This window comes from Triticum urartu, chromosome 6A, assembly GCF_056163025.1.
Source record: "Triticum urartu cultivar PI428250 chromosome 6A, HENAU_Tu73, whole genome shotgun sequence".
Lineage (NCBI taxonomy): Eukaryota > Viridiplantae > Streptophyta > Magnoliopsida > Poales > Poaceae > Triticum > Triticum urartu.
The window spans coordinates 447,497,061-447,515,406 of NC_141878.1; the positions used below are offsets into that span (position 1 = coordinate 447,497,061).

Genomic DNA, 18,346 nt, shown 5'->3' on the forward strand with positions numbered 1-18,346 from the left:
TGATCATGTATATAGGCATCACATCTGTGAGAAGTAGATCGAAACGATTCTGCATCTACTACTATTACTCCACTCATCGACCGCTATCCAGCATGCATCTAGAGTATTAAGTTAAAAACCGAGTAACACTTTAAGCAAGATGACATGATGTAGAGAGATAAATTCATGCAATATGAAATAAACCCCATCTTGTTATCCTCGATGGCAACGGTACAATACGTGCCTTGCTGCCCCTTCTGTCACTGGGTAAGGACACCGCAAGATCGAACCCAAAGCTAAGCACTTCTCCCATGGCAAGAACTACCAATCTAGTTGGCCAAATCAAACGGATAATTCGAAGAGACTTGCAAAGATAACCAATCATGCATAAAAGAATTCAGAGAAGATTCAAATATTATTCATAGATAGACTTGATCATAAACACACAATTCATCGGTCTCAACAAACACACCGCAAAAAGAAGATTACATCGAATAGATCTCCACAAGAGAGGGGGAGAACTTTGTATTGAGATTCAAAGAGAGAGAAGAAGCCATCTAGCTACTAACTATGGACCCAGAGGTCTGAGGTAAACTACTCACACTTCATCGGAGGGGCTAGGATGATGTAGAAGCCCTCCGTGATGACAGCCCTCTTCCGACGGAGCTCCGGAACAGGCCTCAAGATGGGATCTCATGGATATAGAAAGTTGCGGCGGTGGAATTATGTTTTTGGCTCCTGTTCTGATCGTTTGGGGGTATGTGTGTATATATAGGAGGAAGGAGTACGTCGGTGGAGCACCGAGGGGCCCACGAGGCAGGGGGCGCGCCCTAGGGGGGGCGCCCCCCACCCTCGTGATCACCTCTTTGATCCCTTGCAGTAGGGTCCAAGTCTCCTGGATCACGTTCGGTGAGAAAATCACGTTTCCGAAGATTTTATTCCGTTTGGACTCCGTTTGATATTCTGTTTATCTGAAACACTGGAATAGGTAAAAACAGCAATTCTGGGCTGGGCCTCCGGTTAATAGGTTAGTCCCAAAAATAATATAAAAGTGGAAAATAAAGCCCAATATAGTCCAAAATAGTAGATAATATAGCATGGAGCAATCAAAAATTATAGATACATTGGAGACGTATCAATAGCCGGATTACCGAGGTAACCAGAGCTGTGCTCTTATAATATGGGCTTGATAGCCGGATTACCAAGGTAACCAGAGCTGTGCTCTTATAATATGGGCTTGATAGCCGGATTACCAAAGTAACCAGAGCTATGCTCTTATGATATGGGCTTGATAGTCGGATTAGCAAGGTAACCAGAGCTGTGCTCTTATGATATGGGCTTGATAGCCAGATTACCGAAGTAACAAGAGCTGTGCTCTTATGATATGGGCTTGATAGCCGGATTACCGAGGTAACGAGAGCTGTGCTCTTATGATATGGGCTTGATAGCCGGATTACCGAAGTAACCAGAGCTGTGCTCTTATAATATGGGCTTGATAACCGGATTAATAGGGTAGTCATAGCTATTCTCAATGAGCAGGAATCCCCCAAGTGACCAAGGATATGGTAAGCCAATAAGGCAGGATACCCATGTTTGAACCGCGCATCATGGCAGAAAGTTCTCTTTGGCAACCTTTAATTTTTCCTGAGAACTCGAACTTTACGAGAAATGGATTCTTTTTGAACTGGAATTTTAAACCGGATATTGGGAGCTTCAAAGCTTTGTGAGAGACGGATTTCCCTTGAACCGGATTTTAAACCGGATATTGAGAGCTTCAGCGCTTTGTGGGAGACAGATTTCCTTTGAACCGGATTTTGAATCAGAATCCTTCCTTTTAAGCCAGAAACTTTCTGACGGCCTTTAAATTTTCACCAATAGGGCAGTAGCCTCCGGGGCCGGGTTATTTTTCCCTCCAATGACCCAGAGTTCTTGAATTTTCTTGAAACTGGCAACATTTGCTGAGTCATATCATCATAGACCCCGAGTCTTAAGACGACTCGAAGAGTTGGATTGAGATTCTTCATATTTTGACCATAGCTTAAGATGTATATCATTGGCGTTGATAACGCGATGTGAACCCATAGAAGGTTGAGGTGACTGTGGTGGGTTATAAATGATCCCTTATGAGCCGTGTCAGCAACTCGGCCAATGGTTCATCCCAACTGGCTGTTTTGAGTTAACCAAACTGTAGTGGCGGTGACTTGTGCGCCTGCCCATTGAGCCATCCAGTGCAGATGGTGGCTGATAATATATGATAATTTGCCTCCAAATTGTTGGAAGAAAAAAACGGGTGATACGTCTCCAACGTATCTATAATTTTTGATTGCTTCATGCTATATTATATTTTGTTTTGGATGATTAATGGGATTTGTTATACACTTTTATATTATTTTTGGGACTAACCTATTAACCGGAGGCCCAGCCCAGAATTGCTGTTTTTTGCCTATTTCAGAGTTCCGCGGAAAAAGAATATCAAACGGAGTCCAAACGGAATGAAACCTTCGGGAACGTGATCCAGAGGACTTGGACCCTATGTCAAGAAAGCTACCAGGAAGGCACGAGGTAGGAGGCGCGTCCTCCACCCTCGTGGGGCCCATGTTGCTCCACCGATGTACTTCTTCCTCCTATATATACCTACGTACCCCCAAACTACCAGATACGGAGCCAAAAACCTAATTCCACCGCCGCAACCTTCTGTACCCGTGAGATCCCATCTTGGGTCCTTTTCCGGAGCTCCGCCGGAGGGGGCATCAATCACGGAGGGCTTCTACATCAACACCATAGCCTCTCCGATGATGTGTGAGTAGTTTACCTCAGACCTTCGGGTCCATAGTTATCAGCTAGATGGCTTCTTCTCTCTTTTTGGATCTCAATACAAAGTTCTCCATGATTCTCGTGGAGATCTATTCAATGTAATCTTCTTTTGCGGTGTGTTTGTTGAGACAGATGAATTGTGGGTTTATGATCAAGTTTATCTATGAACAATATTTGAATCTTCTCTGAATTCTTTTATGTATGATTGGTTATTGATACGTCTCCAACGTATCTATAATTTTTGATTGCTCCATCCTATATTATCTACTGTTTTGGACTATATTGGGCTTTATTTTCCACTTTTATATTATTTTTGGGACTAACCTATTAACCGGAGGCCCAGCCCAGAATTGCTGTTTTTGCCTATTTCAGTGTTTCGGAGAAACAGAATATCAAACGGAGTCCAAACGGAATGAAACCTTCGGAAACGTGATTTTCTCATTAGATCAGATCTAGGAGACTTGGACCCTCCGTTAAGAAAGCCACGAGGCGGCCACGAGGGTGGAGGGCGCGCCCCTCCTAGGGTGCGCCCCTGCCTCGTGGGCCCCTCGAAGCTCCACCGACGTACTTCTTCCTCCTATATATACCTACGTACCCCCAAATGATCGGGGACGGAGCCAAAAACCTAATTCCACCGCCGCAACTTTCTGTATCCATGAGATCCCATCTTGGGGCCTGTTCCGGAGCTCCGCTGGAGGGAGCATCGATCACGGAGGGCTTCTACATCATCATCCAAGCCCCTCCGATGAAGTGTGAGTAGTTTACTTCAGACCTACGGGTCCATAGTTAGTAGCTAGATGGCTTCTTCTCTCTTTTTGGATCTCAATACAATGTTCTCCCCCTCTCTTGTGGAGATCTATTCAATGTAATCTTCTTTTTGCGGTGTGTTTGTTGAGACCGATGAATTGTGGGTTTATGATCAAGTCTATCTATGAATAATATTTGAATCTTCTCCGAATTCTTTTATGTATGATTGGTTACCTTTGCAAGTCTCTTCGAATTATCAATTTGGTTTGGCCTACTAGATTGGTTGTTCTTGCCATGGGAGAAGTGCTTAGCTTTGGGTTCGATCTTGCGGTGTCCTTTCCTAGTGACAGAAGGGGCAGCAAGGCATGTATTGTATTGTTGCCATCAAGGATAACAAGATGGGGTTTTTATCATATTACATGAAACTATCCCTCTACATCATGTCATCTTGCTTAAGGCATTACTCTGTTTTTAACTTAATACTCTAGATGCATGCTGGATAGCGGTCGATGAGTGGAGTAATAGTAGTAGATGCAGGCAGGAGTCGGTCTACTTGTCTCGGACATGATGCCTATATACATGATCATACCTAGATATTCTCATAACTATGCTCAATTCTGTCAATTGCTCAACAGTAATTTGTTCACCCACCATAGAATACTTATGCTCTTGAGAGAAGCCACTAGTGAAACCTATGGCCCCCGGGCCTCTTTCTCATCATATCAATCTCCATCACTTTATTATTGCTTTTCTTTTACTTTGCTTTTACTTTTTTACTTTGCATCTCTATACCAAAAATACCAAAAATATTATTTATCATCTCTATCAGATCTCACTTTCGTAAGTGACCGTGAAGGGATTGACAACCCCTAAGCGCGTTGGTTGTGTTGAGCTATTGTTTTTGTGAAGGTATGAGGGACTCGCGCGTAGTGTAACGCCCACGATGTGGCTATATCTCCCACGTGTCGAAGCACGACTTAGAGGCATAAACGCATTGTAAGCAATGTCGCAAGTGGGGTAATCTTCACACAACCCATGTACTGAATAAGAAAAGAGGTACATAGTTGGCTTACAATCGCCACGTCACACAATGCATAAATAACATTACATTCATCCAGATACAATCAAGGTCTGACTACGGAACCAAAATAAAGATAACCCCAAATGCAACAAAGTCCCCGATTGCCCCAACTAGGCACCACTACTGATTGTCTGGAAAGGAAACGTAGTATCGTCCCGAGTCCTCATCGAACTCCCACTTGAGCTCAGTCGAATCTCCTGGAATGGCATCATCGGTCCCTGCATCTGGTTTTTGGAGTAATCTGTGAGTCACGGGGACTCAGCAATCTCACACCCTCGCGATCAAGACTATTTAAGCTTATAGGTAGGGTAAAAGGTATGAGGTGGAGCTGCAGCAAGCACTAGCACATATGGTGGCTAACATACGCAAATGAGAGCGAGAAGAGAAAGCAAAGGCACGATTTATAAACTATGATCAAGAAGTGATCCTAGAACAACCTACGTTCAAGCATAACTTGAGACCGTGTTCTCTTCCCGGACTCCACCGAAAAGAGACCATCACGGCCACACACTCTGTTGATTCATTTTAATTAAGTTAAGTTTAAGGTTTTCTACAACCGGACATTAACAAATTCCCATATGTCCATAACCGTGGGCACGGCTTTCGAAAGTTCAAATCCATGCAGGGGTGTCCCAACTTAGCCCATCACAAGCTCTCACGGTTACCGAAGGATATTCCTTCTCCCAAGACAATCCGATCAGACTCGGAATCCCGGTTACAAGACATCACGACAATGGTAAAACAAGTCCAGCAAAACCACCTGAATGTGCCGACAAATCCCGATAGGAGCTGCACATATCTCGTTCTCAAGGCACACCGGATAAGCAATCCGTACAACTAAAACCAACCCTCAGGTTTCCCCGAGGTGGCGCTGCAAGGGGCTCTAGTTTGGACCAACACTCAGAGGAGCACTGGCCCGGGGGTTTAAAATAAAGATGACCCTTGAGTCCGCAGAACCCAAGGGAAAAAGAGGCTAGGTGGCAAATGGTAAAACCAAGGTTGGGCTTTGCTGGAGGACTTTTATTCAAGGCGAACTGTCAAGGGGTTCCCATTATAACCCAACCGTGTAAGGAACGCAAAATCAAGCAACATAACACCTGTATGACGGGAACTAGGGCGTCAAGAGTGGAACAAAACACCAGGCATAAGGCCGAGCCTTCCACCCTTTACCAAGTATATAGATGCATTAAAATAGACAAGATATAATAGTGATATCCCAACAAATAAACATGTTCCAACTAGGAACAAACTCCAATCTTCACCTGCAACTAGCAACATTATAAGAGGGGCTGAGCAAAGCGGTAACATAGCCAAACAACAGTTTGCTAGGACAAGGTGGGTTAGAGGTTTGACATGTCAATATGGGAGGCATGATAAGCAAGTGGTAGGTATCATAGCATAGGCATAGCAAAAGAGCGAGCATCTAGCAAGCAAAGATAGAAGTGATTTTGAGGGTATGGTCATCTTGCCTGCAAAGTTCTCCGAGTTGACGTTAGCTTGATCCTCGTAAGCGTACTCAATGGGTTCCTCGATCACATACTCGTCTCCCGGCTCTACCCAAGCAAGAACACAAGCAAAGGGAGACACAATCAACCACGGTGCAATGCGCAAGCAACATGATGCAAACATGGCATGATATGCGGGATGTGATATGCAATGCATATGCATGTTTCGGAAAGGAAAGATTGAACCTGGCCTCAACTTGGAAAACCAAGAGTGCCACTGGAAATATGAGTTGATTTCGGTCGAAATCGATATAAAGATCACCGGAATCGGATGCACGGTTTGCAAATGGCAAGCAAAACAATAATGGTGCAAAGCTACGATTAACAACACGAGGCCATCTAAATGCATCAAGAAGAACAAGCTACTGCACTCTAACATAACAACAAAGCACATGGCAGTGATCCACTCAAGATTCTTGACAAAAGATGAACACTAAGCTACGGCTAATTCACTCAATAGCAGGTTCAAACAAGCATGGCAAAAGTGCAAAAGATAACATGTTACAGACTTAGTGAAAAAACATGTCAGGAATTTAACATCGGGAAGCAATGTTTAGAGCAAGATAACAACATGCTACAGGAACATAACGTGGCAAAGCAAGGCATGGAATGAAGCTACTCAAAGAATACTACAAAAGTCCCTTACTGACCATAAGCCAAAAGGGATCATAAAATACAATGGCAACCATGTGAACATAGCAACGTTCGTTAACAGATTCAGACTTAGCAGAAAACTGGAACATGGCAAAACAGATTCACGTAGGCATGTTTACGAGCTCGATGCAGTCACCATAAGGAATTGCATGACAAACTAAGCATACACCCAGCAAGTAGACATGGCATAGAAGCTAAACATGGCAATAACAACCTCATAGCATGCACGGGTCAACTACAACAACCTCGGCAAAAGTGCTTAACATGTAAACAATCTGCCAGGAACATTTTATAGCAAAAGTAGAGCTCGATTGAGTCTAGCTAGGATGCTCCATAATTGCAAACAAATACATCGATGGATAGAGCACAACAATATCTCAAAATGATCCTTACTGAACATGCTCAAAAGAGGCATGGATCACTCTGTAGCAACATGAATACATGGCATAAAAATATTATCAGGACAATGACTTAGAAGATTTCTAAGTCCCTGAAATCAACTACATTACGAGAGCTACTTTGCATGCTTGTGATAGTCACCACAAAGATCACAAAAATACATGGCATACACCCCTGTAAAGATGGCATGGCATACTTCAAAACACATGTAGGGCTCAAGTTCATAGGAGGCACACATTAATCATGGCAAAAATGACAAATGTCCAATTACTGATAAGAACCTGAAACTAACGTTGCATAGCACTCTTGCAACAGCATTTAGGGCATCAAGATGAACTCAAATGAACATGGTGCAATGGAATGAAATGAAGTGCTCGTCGAGACGAACAATTTGATATGCTATACGCCCAAAACGGAGCCACGGATGCAAAGCTATGATGCGATGAAGAATGCAAACATTTACTGGGACTTAGGGAAAAATTAGGTCAACCCTCGAGATTTCAGATCTGGATCCGCAAGGAATCCGAGGTTCGTCGGATGGGGGCTCGCCGGAGACACTGCACGGGGTCGCCAGAGTTGACAGAGGTCGCTGGAAGCGGCCAGAACGAGGTCGGCGAGGAGAGGCGCCGACAAGGAGGAGGCGCACGCCGGCGCGGGGAGGTCGGTGGCGGTGGCGGCGGCGAAGGTGGCAGCAGCGACCGGCGACGGGATGGGAGAGGCGGCGCCGGACGGCGAGGAGGAGGCGTGGGCGAGGAGGAAGACGGCGGCGGTGTGCGCGGGCCAGGGAGGGCCTCCCGCGGGCCGAGCGGGCCGGCGTGGTGGCAGGCAGCGGCGTGCCACGTGGCGTTCCCTCACTGGCGCGGGGCGGCGGTGCGGTTCGTCCGGCGGGCAGAGGACATGTCCGGCGGCGGAGGAGCGGATTTTTAAGGTTTGGGTAGGAAGGGATCCGGGATTTTTGGGGGAGTCACCTTTTTATAGGTAGAGGGAGCTAGGAGGCTCCAAATTGAGCACGGTTTTCAGCCACGCCATCGTGATCGAACGACCGAGATGATGGAGGGGGTTTAGGTAGGTTTTGGGCCACTTTGGAGAGGTGTTGGCCTGCAACACACACGAGGTCTTTACGGTCCCTCGGTTAACCGTTGGAGTATCAAACGAAGTCCAAATGGCACGAAACTTGACAGGCGGTCTACCGGTAGTAAACCAAGGCCGCTTGGCAAGTCTCGGTCCAATCCGGAAATGTTTAACCCCCACACACGAAAAGAGGTAGAAAGGGGCACCGGAGGAGATAGGAGCGCCGGAATGCAAAACGGACAACGGGGAAAATGCTCGGATGCATGAGACAAACACGTATGCAAATGCAATGCACATGATGACATGATAAGAGATGCATGACAAAGGAAACAACACACGGAGAAAAAAACCCGAACCCAAGGAAAATAAAATAACTTAGGCCGGAAACGGCAAGAGTTGGAGTACAGATAAGGTAAATTACATCCGGGGTGTTACAGGGCCGTACGAGGCCGCTGACGGAGCCACGTCATGGGCCGCAGGCAGGCAAGTCTGGGGACCCCTATTCCCAGAACACCGACACAAGTATTTCTCAAATCCACAACTACTTCAACTAGCATGACTCTAATATCACCATCTTCATATCTCAAAATAATTATCAAGTATCAAACTTCTCATAGTATTCAATGCACCTTTTCTCTCCCCCACTTCACCCTTGCCGTTTTATTCACCCTCTCTCTCTATCCTCCCTCTCTATTTGCCTCTTTTTGCCCATTTGCTTTTTGTTCGCTTGTGTGTTAGTTAGTTTGCTTGTCGTCATGGCTAGTCTCATATCTTCTCCGTTGTCTCCCGAGAATGAAGTTCTAAATTTTAAACAAAGGGAGGGAGAAAATCTGAAAGATGCTTGGTATAGAATTTGCAATGCTCAAAATAGATCTACCAGGAAGCAATCTACTTCAGTTCTTCTCCGCAATTTTTATGTAGGTGCTAGTCCTTGGTATAGATATATCCTTGATACCATTACCGGAGGGAATTTCTTGGGTAGCCATACTTTTGATTCTTATAATGCTATGTTAGATTTATTTGGCTCACCACCTCTTTTGGTTAATGGAACTATGTTAACTTTGAAGCATGTTATGCAAAGACTTGAAATTATTGAAAATAAAGTTGCTACCATTGAATTAATTGAAAATCTAGATAAAAATATCCACAATCAAATTACCCAATATGGATCTAGGGTAGGAATGACTTTGAAAAATATTAAGGAAAAGGAACCCATAGTTAATGAGAGAATAAATCTAGATTCCACTAGAATCGATAAACTTGAGGGTATCATTACAAACTTGGGAACCGCTTTTTCTTCCGTAAAGAATACTCCAAGTCCTCCTACTAAAATTGCCAAGCTTATGTATGTTCCTAAAAATAAGGGTGAATCATCTAGTAAGGACACTGCGGATCTTAAATCTATAAGTATTCATCCCAATCTTTTTGCTATCATTAAGGAACCAATTGCTACAAATGAATTTTTTGATCTTATGCCTAAGAGTTTGATAATCACTAGAAAGAAAGAAATTCATAAGGGAGATAGATGCCTCATTGAAGAATTGCCTACCAAAGATGGCAATACCTAGATCTATTCTTGCTTGTTATGCCTAGCTAGGGGCGTTAAACGATAGCGCTTGTTGGGAGGCAACCCAATTTTATTTTTATTCCTTGCTTTTTGCTCCTGCTTAATAATAAATAATTTATATAGACTATGTTTTGGTTGTGTTTTTTGTGTTTAATTAGTGTTTGTGCCAAGTAGAATCGTTGGGAAGACTTGGGGAGAGTCTTGTTGAACTTGCTGTAAAAAACAGAAACTTTAGCGCTGACGAGAACTGCTGTCATTTTTATTTGGAGAGTGCTATTGTCGGGTTTCGGGTTCCGGCAGACCCTTGAGGTTCGAACACTGGGGTGCGCACGGAGATCTCTCCCCTACCGATCTACGTCCGATCCTCTCGTGCGAACTAAGATGAAAATGATGAACAACACAAGAGACACGATGTTTATACTGGTTTGGGCCACCGTTGTGGTGTAATACCCTACTCCAGTGTGTGGTGTGGTGGATTGCCTCTTGGGCTGATGATGGACAGTACAAGGGAAGAATAGCCTCGCGAGAGGTGTTCTTGAGCTGGTGTGATGAACTGCTAGGGTGAGTTCAGTCACCTCTCTCTCTCTCTGCTGGAGTTCTACCAGATCTCTCCGGGGGTCTCCCTCTACTCTGTGGTGGCTAGCTCTATTTATAGAGGCCCTGGGCCTCTCCCCATATAATGAGCGGGAAGGGCGCCAACAATTGGCCATTTCGAAGGGGAACATCTAGTACAAGTTATCCTGACCAAAGGTGGTCTTCGGCTGCCAAAAGCACTGGCGATGACGCCGTCTTGGGCTCCACGGTGACCTCCGTCCTGCCGTCCGGCTGGTCTTGGTATCGTTGCACCGGAATGGTAACCTTTGCCTGATGCCTTAGCCTGTGCTTGCTCCCTTTGCACCAAAGGGGAAACAAGGACACTACGCAGGCCAGTGCCCGCCTGGCGCCCGCTTGGTCTCGATTGTCATGGCTTGCGTCACGGGTTCCTCGCGAGGTACCCCTGCCTTGATCTCTCCGCCTCCTCGCGAGCCTTCCTGATGAGGCTGCCTCTGAGGAAGCTTCCTATCGTCCGCCCCACGAGGCTTGGCCCGTCGTGAGGGTCTTTGAGATTGAGCTGATGAAGATGGGCCGCGCTGGGCCCCACTTGAGCCACGCCGCAGGCCGCAGGCAGGCAAGTCTGGGGACCCCCGTTCCCGGAACGCCGACAGTAGCCCCCGGGCCCAAGGCGCACCCGGGCTGGGCCCAATAGGAAAACGAAAGGGCAAGCGTGAAGCGCCGCGGGACCTATCAGCCTGCGGCCTTGGGCGCCGCGTGGCGATTGATTGGACGTGGGCGACTGCGCTTCCCCACGACACCTCGGCGACAGCATGACTTGATAAGTCCCTGCATGCAGAGAAACCGGTCATGATTACCTGCGATTGTGGTGCACGACGGTTGGCCTCCTCCGGCTATAAGTACGGGGCTGGGCGACCCCCTTCGGCCCGTCCCTCCTTGCTGCTCCTTTCTTTCTTCTTGATTACTCGTCACTCCCATGGCTCCAAAGAGATTCTCGGCCGCGGAGAAAGGAAAGGCCCCCCAGGCTGGGCCTGACTCCCCTCCGGCCAAGCGCGGCCGAGGCCTCCCTCGCAAGTATACCACGGTCCCCATGGTGGCCTCCCGCGGCCATGGAGGCGGTTCCCGGCGCGGTGGTGAGTACCCGGTTGCCGACGGGGGGCATGCCGTGGGTGTACGCCCCCCTAGGCCACACTTTCGCTCTGCGGAGGTGCTGCCGGAGTTCGTCGTGTGGTCGGCAGACCCATCCAGCACCAGGCTCCAGCTCCCCTGTTTCTTCGTAGATGAACTGTCGGCCAGCGCCCGGTGCGGCTTCTGGCTCTAGGCAGACGAATGCTGCAGCAGGGCCTCCTTGGCGTCGCTGGAGGTTTCCGTTTCTGGGAACGGGGCTCTGACACGCGGCTGGAAGACGTTTGCCCGCGCGCGTGGCCTGAGCCGGTGGTGCACCCTGTACTTCAAGTTTGATGGCGACGCCACCCTCTACATGAGGGTGTTCGGGGAAGACGGTCGCTGTGCCGGGTGTTGCCCTGAAGACGACGACCGCGGCCGCCTGCCCAGCCCTAGCTCTGACCAGGATGAAGATGGCGACTGGCGTACAGGCGGCGGTGGCAGGAGCTCCTCCAGCGGTGGCCGCGACCAGCCTCCTCGCTGTCGCGCCCGCTTGGGCGAAGGTAGCGGGTTAGGCCGCCGTCGCGCCCCGGTGAAGCGAGAGGAGGGATCCGCTTGAGCCCCAGGAGCGGCTCGAGCCTTTGCTGTGGGTTGGCGCAGGACGAATCGCGCCCGTTTTGTTTTCTTTCTTATCCTGCGCAAAAATAGTAAGTAATGTATGGCCCCGCGGGGGCGTATTAGAACTGTTGCTGTTTAACCATCGCGCGGTTTCCGCTATTTCTGCGCCGTGTTTTCGCACCGCGCTCCCATGTGCGGGAACTATTTTAGCTCGGTGGGGCTTGGTGCGGTCCTCGCCTCCCGAGGCCGTGGCCTCCTCGTGCGCTTCGTGCCCTGCAAGGATCAGTAGGAGGGGTAACTTATGGTCTTAGCTGTGGGGGCGATCGGCCCAGGTCATGCGCTCGTGTCGCGATGCCCGTGGGGCACGGACTGGGAGGGGTGCTCCTACAGAGGACTCGGATAGGAAAGCTCCAAACGACCGGGGCAGAAAACACTCGCGAGGGCGCCCGCGATCCTCCCTCGCGAGACTTCGCGGGAGAAAATGAGGCGAGCGAGCGAGAAAGACAAAGAGCCACAAGCCAGGAACATCAGCAACTCCAATAAAAACTTCAAACAGGAATAAACAAGACAACTGCGGAAAGCAAATGGGAAAGCCGTGTCCGGCACCTATTCTAGTCTTCGACGTCTTCTCACCAGCGCGGAGCTAAGCGCTGCCACTGGGCGTGGGCGGGAGCCCCCGAGGCCCGAGGGCGGCACTCCGGAGACTTCGGGGCGTGTACAGCCCCACTCATTATTACGTGAGAGTGTCACGGGCGGCGAGCTTCACAGGCATTGGCCTTCTTCACAGGCACCGGGCCTTTCTTGAAACGCGACAGCTTCACAGGCGTTCGCCTTCTTCACAGGCTCCGGGCCTTTTCCAAAACGCAGCGGCTTCACAGGCATTTGCCTTCTTCACAGGCACCGGGCCTTTTCCAAAACACAGCGGCTTCACAGGCATTCGCCTTCTTCACAGGCACCGGGCCTTTTCCAAAACGCAGCGGCTTCACTCAGGGGTAGAACCTCCGGAGATGCTGAATGTTCCATGGGTTCTGGATGGGTACTCCCTCCGGAGTCTCCAAGCGCGCGGAGCCAGGCCTGGAAACATGAACAACCTTGAACGGGCCCTCCCACATGGGAGAGAGCTTGTGCAGCCCCTCCCTAGAGAGAACCCTTCTGAGCACGAGATCCCCTACCCCAAGGGTCCTGGGGCGGATGTTGCGGCTGTGGTATCGTCATAGCGCCTGTTGATACCTTGCCGCTCGCAGTGCGGCTTCCCAACGGCGTTCCTCCCCTAGCACGAGATCCGTCCCCTGAATGGCGTCCTGCTGAGCCTTGTCGAATGCTAGGACCCGTGCGGAGCGACGTCTGACCTCGTGAGGGAGAACAGCCTCCGCTCCGTAGACGAGGAAGAACGGGGTCTCGCCAGTCGGCTTGGTCGCTGTCGTGTGGATTGACCATAGCACAGACTGGAGCTCGTCGTGCCAGCCCCTGCCACAGGCCTCCAGCTTCTTCTTGAAGGTCCTGGCCTTGAGGCCCCTTAGGACCTCCGCGTTGGCTCGTTCAGCCTGGCCATTGCTCTGGGGGTGTGCTACCGGAGCGTAGCATATCTGCGTTCCAAGGTTAGCACAGTATGTTTTGAAGAGATTACTGGTGAATTGCGAACCATTGTCAGTGATGATGCGGTTAGGCACCCCAAACCGGCTCAGGAGGCCCTTGATGAACTTGACTGCCGAGCCTGCCAGGATTGTGCGGACAACTTCCACCTCGTCCCACTTGGTGAACTTGTCCACGGTGACGTAGAGGTAGCGATAGCTCCCTGGCGCCCGAGGGAACGGGCCCAGAATGTCCAACCCCCAAACTGCGAACAGCCAGGAGAGGGGTATGGTCTGCAGACCCCCCGCAGGCTGATGGATCTGTTTAGCATGAAATTGGCAGGCCTCGCAAGCCTTCACCAGCTCAACGGCGTCGCTGAGTGCTGTGGGCCAGTAGAACCCACTGCGGAATGCCTTGCCGACGAGGGTTCGTGACGACGAGTGGTGCCCGCAGTCTCCGCTGTGTATGTCCGCCATCGGTTCCTTTCCTTGCTCCCTGGAAATGCAACGTAGGGACACATCATTTGGCCGCTTCCTTTAGAGCTCGCCATCCTGGATGCAATAAGCCGTGGCCTACCGTGCCACACGCTCCGCCTCCTCCTCGTTCTCTGGCAGAATCCCTTGCATCACGTAGTCCTTGAGCTCTGGGATCCAACATCCCTCCTGAGGCTCCAACGCCAGGAGAAGGCGTGCCCCTGATGCCGGGCCGCAGACCGGAGCTCCCGAGGCAGGCGGCTGAGGAGGCTCCTCCCTTGGCTGCGCCACGCCTGATAGTGATGGCACCGCAGAAGGCTTGAAGAGCCGCTCCTCGAAGACGCCAGGTTCCTGCGGCCGCCGCCTAGACGCCCTCTTGGCAATGTCGTCAGCCTCCTGATTGGGGCCATGAGGCACATGCTGCAGCTCCAGCCCCCAGAACTGTTTCTCCATCCCGCGGACTTCAGCGAGGTAAGCTTCCATGTGCTCGTCCTTCGGCACATATATCTTGTTGGAGAAGTTGACGAGGAGCTGTGAATCGCCCTTGATGGTGAGGCGCTTTACCCCTAAGGCGATTGCGGCTTCAAGCCTGCTATCATGCCTTCGTATTCTGCTATGTTGTTGGAGACCTTCTCTCCGTGCTGGAAGCAGAGTTGCACGACGTAATAGAGTTTGTCCTGGGTAGGGGATACAAGCACTGCGCCAGCTCCTGCACCGTGTCGGGAGAATGCCCCATCGAAGTACACGACCCAGCCATCCGGTGCTTCACTTCCCGGGGAAAGTGATCGGTCTTCTCCTGCCTCGAGACCCGACGCTTCTGCCCATTCTGCCACGAAATCTGCAAGTGCGGCTCCCTTGATAACTCTGGTCGTGCTGAATTCTAGCTGAAATGCCTGTAGCTCAATGTTCCATTCGGCGACCCTTCCAGCTGAGTTGGGGCTCCTGAGCACTCTTTCCAAGGGGTATGCTGAGACGACCTTGATGGGATGTCCTTGGAAGTAGTGGTGCAGCTTGCGCGAGGCCACTAGTAGCGTAAGGAGGAGTTTTTGAGGCATGGGATACCGTGCCCTTGCGTCCCGTAGCACCGTGCTGATGAAGTACACGGGATGTTCGATGAGGTTGAGGGTGTTGGCGCTGCTTGCGTCCTCCAGAGGTCGAGGCGTCTCTGGAGATGACGGAGCCCCCGGGGCTTGGTCACCAGAAGAGGCCTCTCCTGCTCCGAGTGCGTTCTCCTGTTGCGGCTGTTCCTTTCCGGCTGTGGTTGCGACCTTCACGAGGCCCTCCTGGCTCTGCTTTGCTTCAGTTCGGACGGTCAATGCGGCCTTGGCATAGCGCTCCTCCCTGACTGCCACCAGGGCTGCGCTGGCGGAGTAGGGGGTGGCCGCAAGGTAGAGCACCAGGGGCTCCCGAGGACGCGGAGCTACCATCACTGGCGAACTGGTAAGGTACCTCTTGAGGTCTTAGAATGCCTTGTTGGCCTCTTCAGTCCATTCGAAGGGGCCCTTTTTCTTTATCAGCTTGAAGAAGGGCAGGGCTCGTTCCCCCAGCTTGGAGATGAAGCGCCCCAACACAGTCACACGCCCGGTGAGCTTCTGCATTTCTCTTAGGGTCCTCGGTGGGCTCATATCTTCGACTGCCTTGACCTTCTCCGGGTTGGCCTCGATGCCCCTATGGGATATGAGGAAACCCAGGAGCTTGCCCGAGGGGACTCCAAATACGCACTTCTCCGGGTTGAGCCGTAGGTCCACTTCGTTGAGGCTGGCAAAGGTTTCTTCCAGGTCCTGTATTAGGGTTCTTACCTCACGAGACTTCACCACAATGTCATCGACGTAAGCTTCAGCGTTCCTCCTGAGCTGTCGGCCTAAGGCGAAGTGCATCAGCCGCTGAAAGGTCGCTCCTGCATTGCGCAACCCAAATGGCATGCACGTATAGCAGTACACTCCACACGGGGTCAGGAAAGCCATCTTCTCCACATCTTCTACCGCCATCTTGATCTGGTGATAGCCCGAGAAGGCATCCAGGAAGCACAATAGGTCACACTCTGCGGTGGAGTCGACTATCTGGTCGATGCGGTGGAGCGGAAATGGATCCTGTGGGCAGGCCTTGTTGAGGTTGGTGAAGTCAATGCACATGCGCTCTTTCCCCCCCTTCTTTGGCACAACAACAGGATTAGCCAACCAATCGGGGTAGCGGACCTCGCGGATAACCCCCGCCGCCTCTAGCTTCCGGGTCTCTTGAACGATGAAAGCCTGTTTCTCAGTAGACTGCCACCTCGCCTTCTGCTTCACGGGGCGTACATTGGGGCACACGTTGAGGTGATGCTCAATCACTTCCCTTGGGACCCCCGCTAACTGATCTGGTTCCCACGCGGACACCTTCTTGTTCGCATGCAGGAACCTAATTAGAGCCTTCTCCTACTCGGGCTCGAGGTTGGCCCCTCTGGTGTAGGTGGCTCCAGTGGACCCGTCCTCGTCGACTGGTACCTGCTTGGTTTCCGCCTTGTCTTGGGTGAACAACTGCTTCTTTTTAGCCGGCGCAGCCCCTTTGGGCTCAAGGGCGTTGGTGCTAGTGGGCCGCGCCACTGCGGCCGCCCTGAAAACAAGCCGGAGCACCTGCAGCGCTTCCCTTGTGTCTCCTGACACAGTAAGGACGCCGCTGCTCCCGGGCATCTTCATGAGGTTGTACGCCGGGTGAGTTGCTGCCATGAACCGAGCCAAGGCCGGATAGCCCAGAATGGCGTTGTAAGGGAGGCCGATACGGGCGATGTCGAAGTCGATCAGCTCCGTGCGGAAGTTATCGCAGGTGCTGAAGGTCACTGGGAGGCGGATCTGTCCCAAGGAGGCGGTGGAACCGGCTCCGACGCCCGAGAAAGGCCTGCTGGGTTGGAGCCGCTCCGGCGGCACGTGGAGTAGGCTGAAGGCCTCCACCGAGAGCACATTGAGGCTGGCACCACCGTCGATGAGGGTCCTGGTGACGGCTACCTGGCAGATGGTGGGGGTGCACAGCATCGGGAGCGCACCCGAACCAATGGGGTTGAAGGGGTGGTCCTCCGAGTCAAAGGTTAGATCGGCCTCGGGCGCCACCCAGCCCGGGGAGGCTTCTTGGCGCCTGGAGGCGGTGCTGATCCGGCGGGCGAACGGCTTGACGTGATGACTCGAGGGTGGTGCCTGGGAGCCACCCAGGAGAGCTGCGATGACGGGCGGCGCTGGTGCGGTGAAACGGGTGAGGAAGAGGTCACGCAGGTCCTCCCAGGAGGTGACAGAGGCCATCGGCAGGTGGAGGAGCCACGCGCGCGGGATGCCGGTGAGGGCCATGGGTAACCAGTTGGCCATCACCCAATCGTCGCCCCCGGCTCCGAGGACGGCCTCCTCGTACGCCAGCAGGAAAATCATCGGGTCCGTCGCGCCGTCGTAGCGCGGCGGCATCTCGGGCCTGAACTTGCGCGGCCACTGCACTTGCCGCAAGGCGGGGGCCAAGGCCTGGAGCCCCCTAGCCCCAGTGTCGGCATTCGTTGCTGGAGCGGGCGGCGCGTTGTCCGCCATGAGGGCGGGATGCGATGTCGGGGGAGAGCGGGTCGTCAGGAAGGAGGACTCTGGCGCACCCCTACCTGGCGCGCCAAATGTCACGTTTCGGGTTCCGGCAGACCCTTGAGGTTCGAACACTGGGGTGCGCGTGGAGATCTCTCCCCTACCGATCTACGGCCGACCCTCTCGTGTGAACTAAGATGAAAATGATGAACAACACAAGAGACACGATGTTTATATTGGTTCGGGCCACCGTTGTGGTGTAATACCCTACTCCAGTGTGTGGTGTGGTGGATTTCCTCTAGGGCTGATGATGGATAGTACAAGGGAAGAACAGCCTCGCGAGAGGTGTTCTTCAGCTGGTGCAATGAACTGCTAGGGTGAGTTCAGTCGCCTCTCTCTCTCTCTGCTGGGGTTCTACCAGATCTCTCCGGGGGTCTCCCTCTACTCTGTGGTGGCTAGCTCTATTTATAGAGGCCCTGGGCCTATCCCCAAATAATGAGTGGGAAGGGCGCCAACAATTGGCCATTTCGAAGGGGAACATCTAGTACAAGTTATCCTGACCAAAGGTGGTCTTCGGCTGCCAAAAGCACTGGCGATGACGCCGTCTTGGGCTCCACGGTGACCTCCGTCCTGCCGTCCGGCTGGTCTTGGTCTTGTTACACCGGAATGGTAACCTTTGCCTG

The 18,346-nt window shown here is 51.4% G+C and overlaps 1 protein-coding gene across 1 annotated transcript; it reads right to left on the reverse strand.

The window, feature by feature from the left end:
• Positions 1-14,235: 14,235 nt before the first annotated feature.
• Positions 14,236-14,619, reverse strand: LOC147965638 (uncharacterized). Its single transcript, XM_087530542.1, has one exon. It carries the CDS (start codon positions 14,617-14,619, stop codon positions 14,236-14,238), a length of 384 nt encoding a protein of 127 aa, XP_087386668.1.
• Between the last annotated feature and the right edge of the window lie 3,727 nt (positions 14,620-18,346).

Coding starts and splice junctions, on each gene's coding strand:
- LOC147965638 (XM_087530542.1), bottom strand. CDS start 14,619: ATGGAAGCTTACCTCGCTGAAGTCCGCGGGATGGAGAAACAGTTCTGG.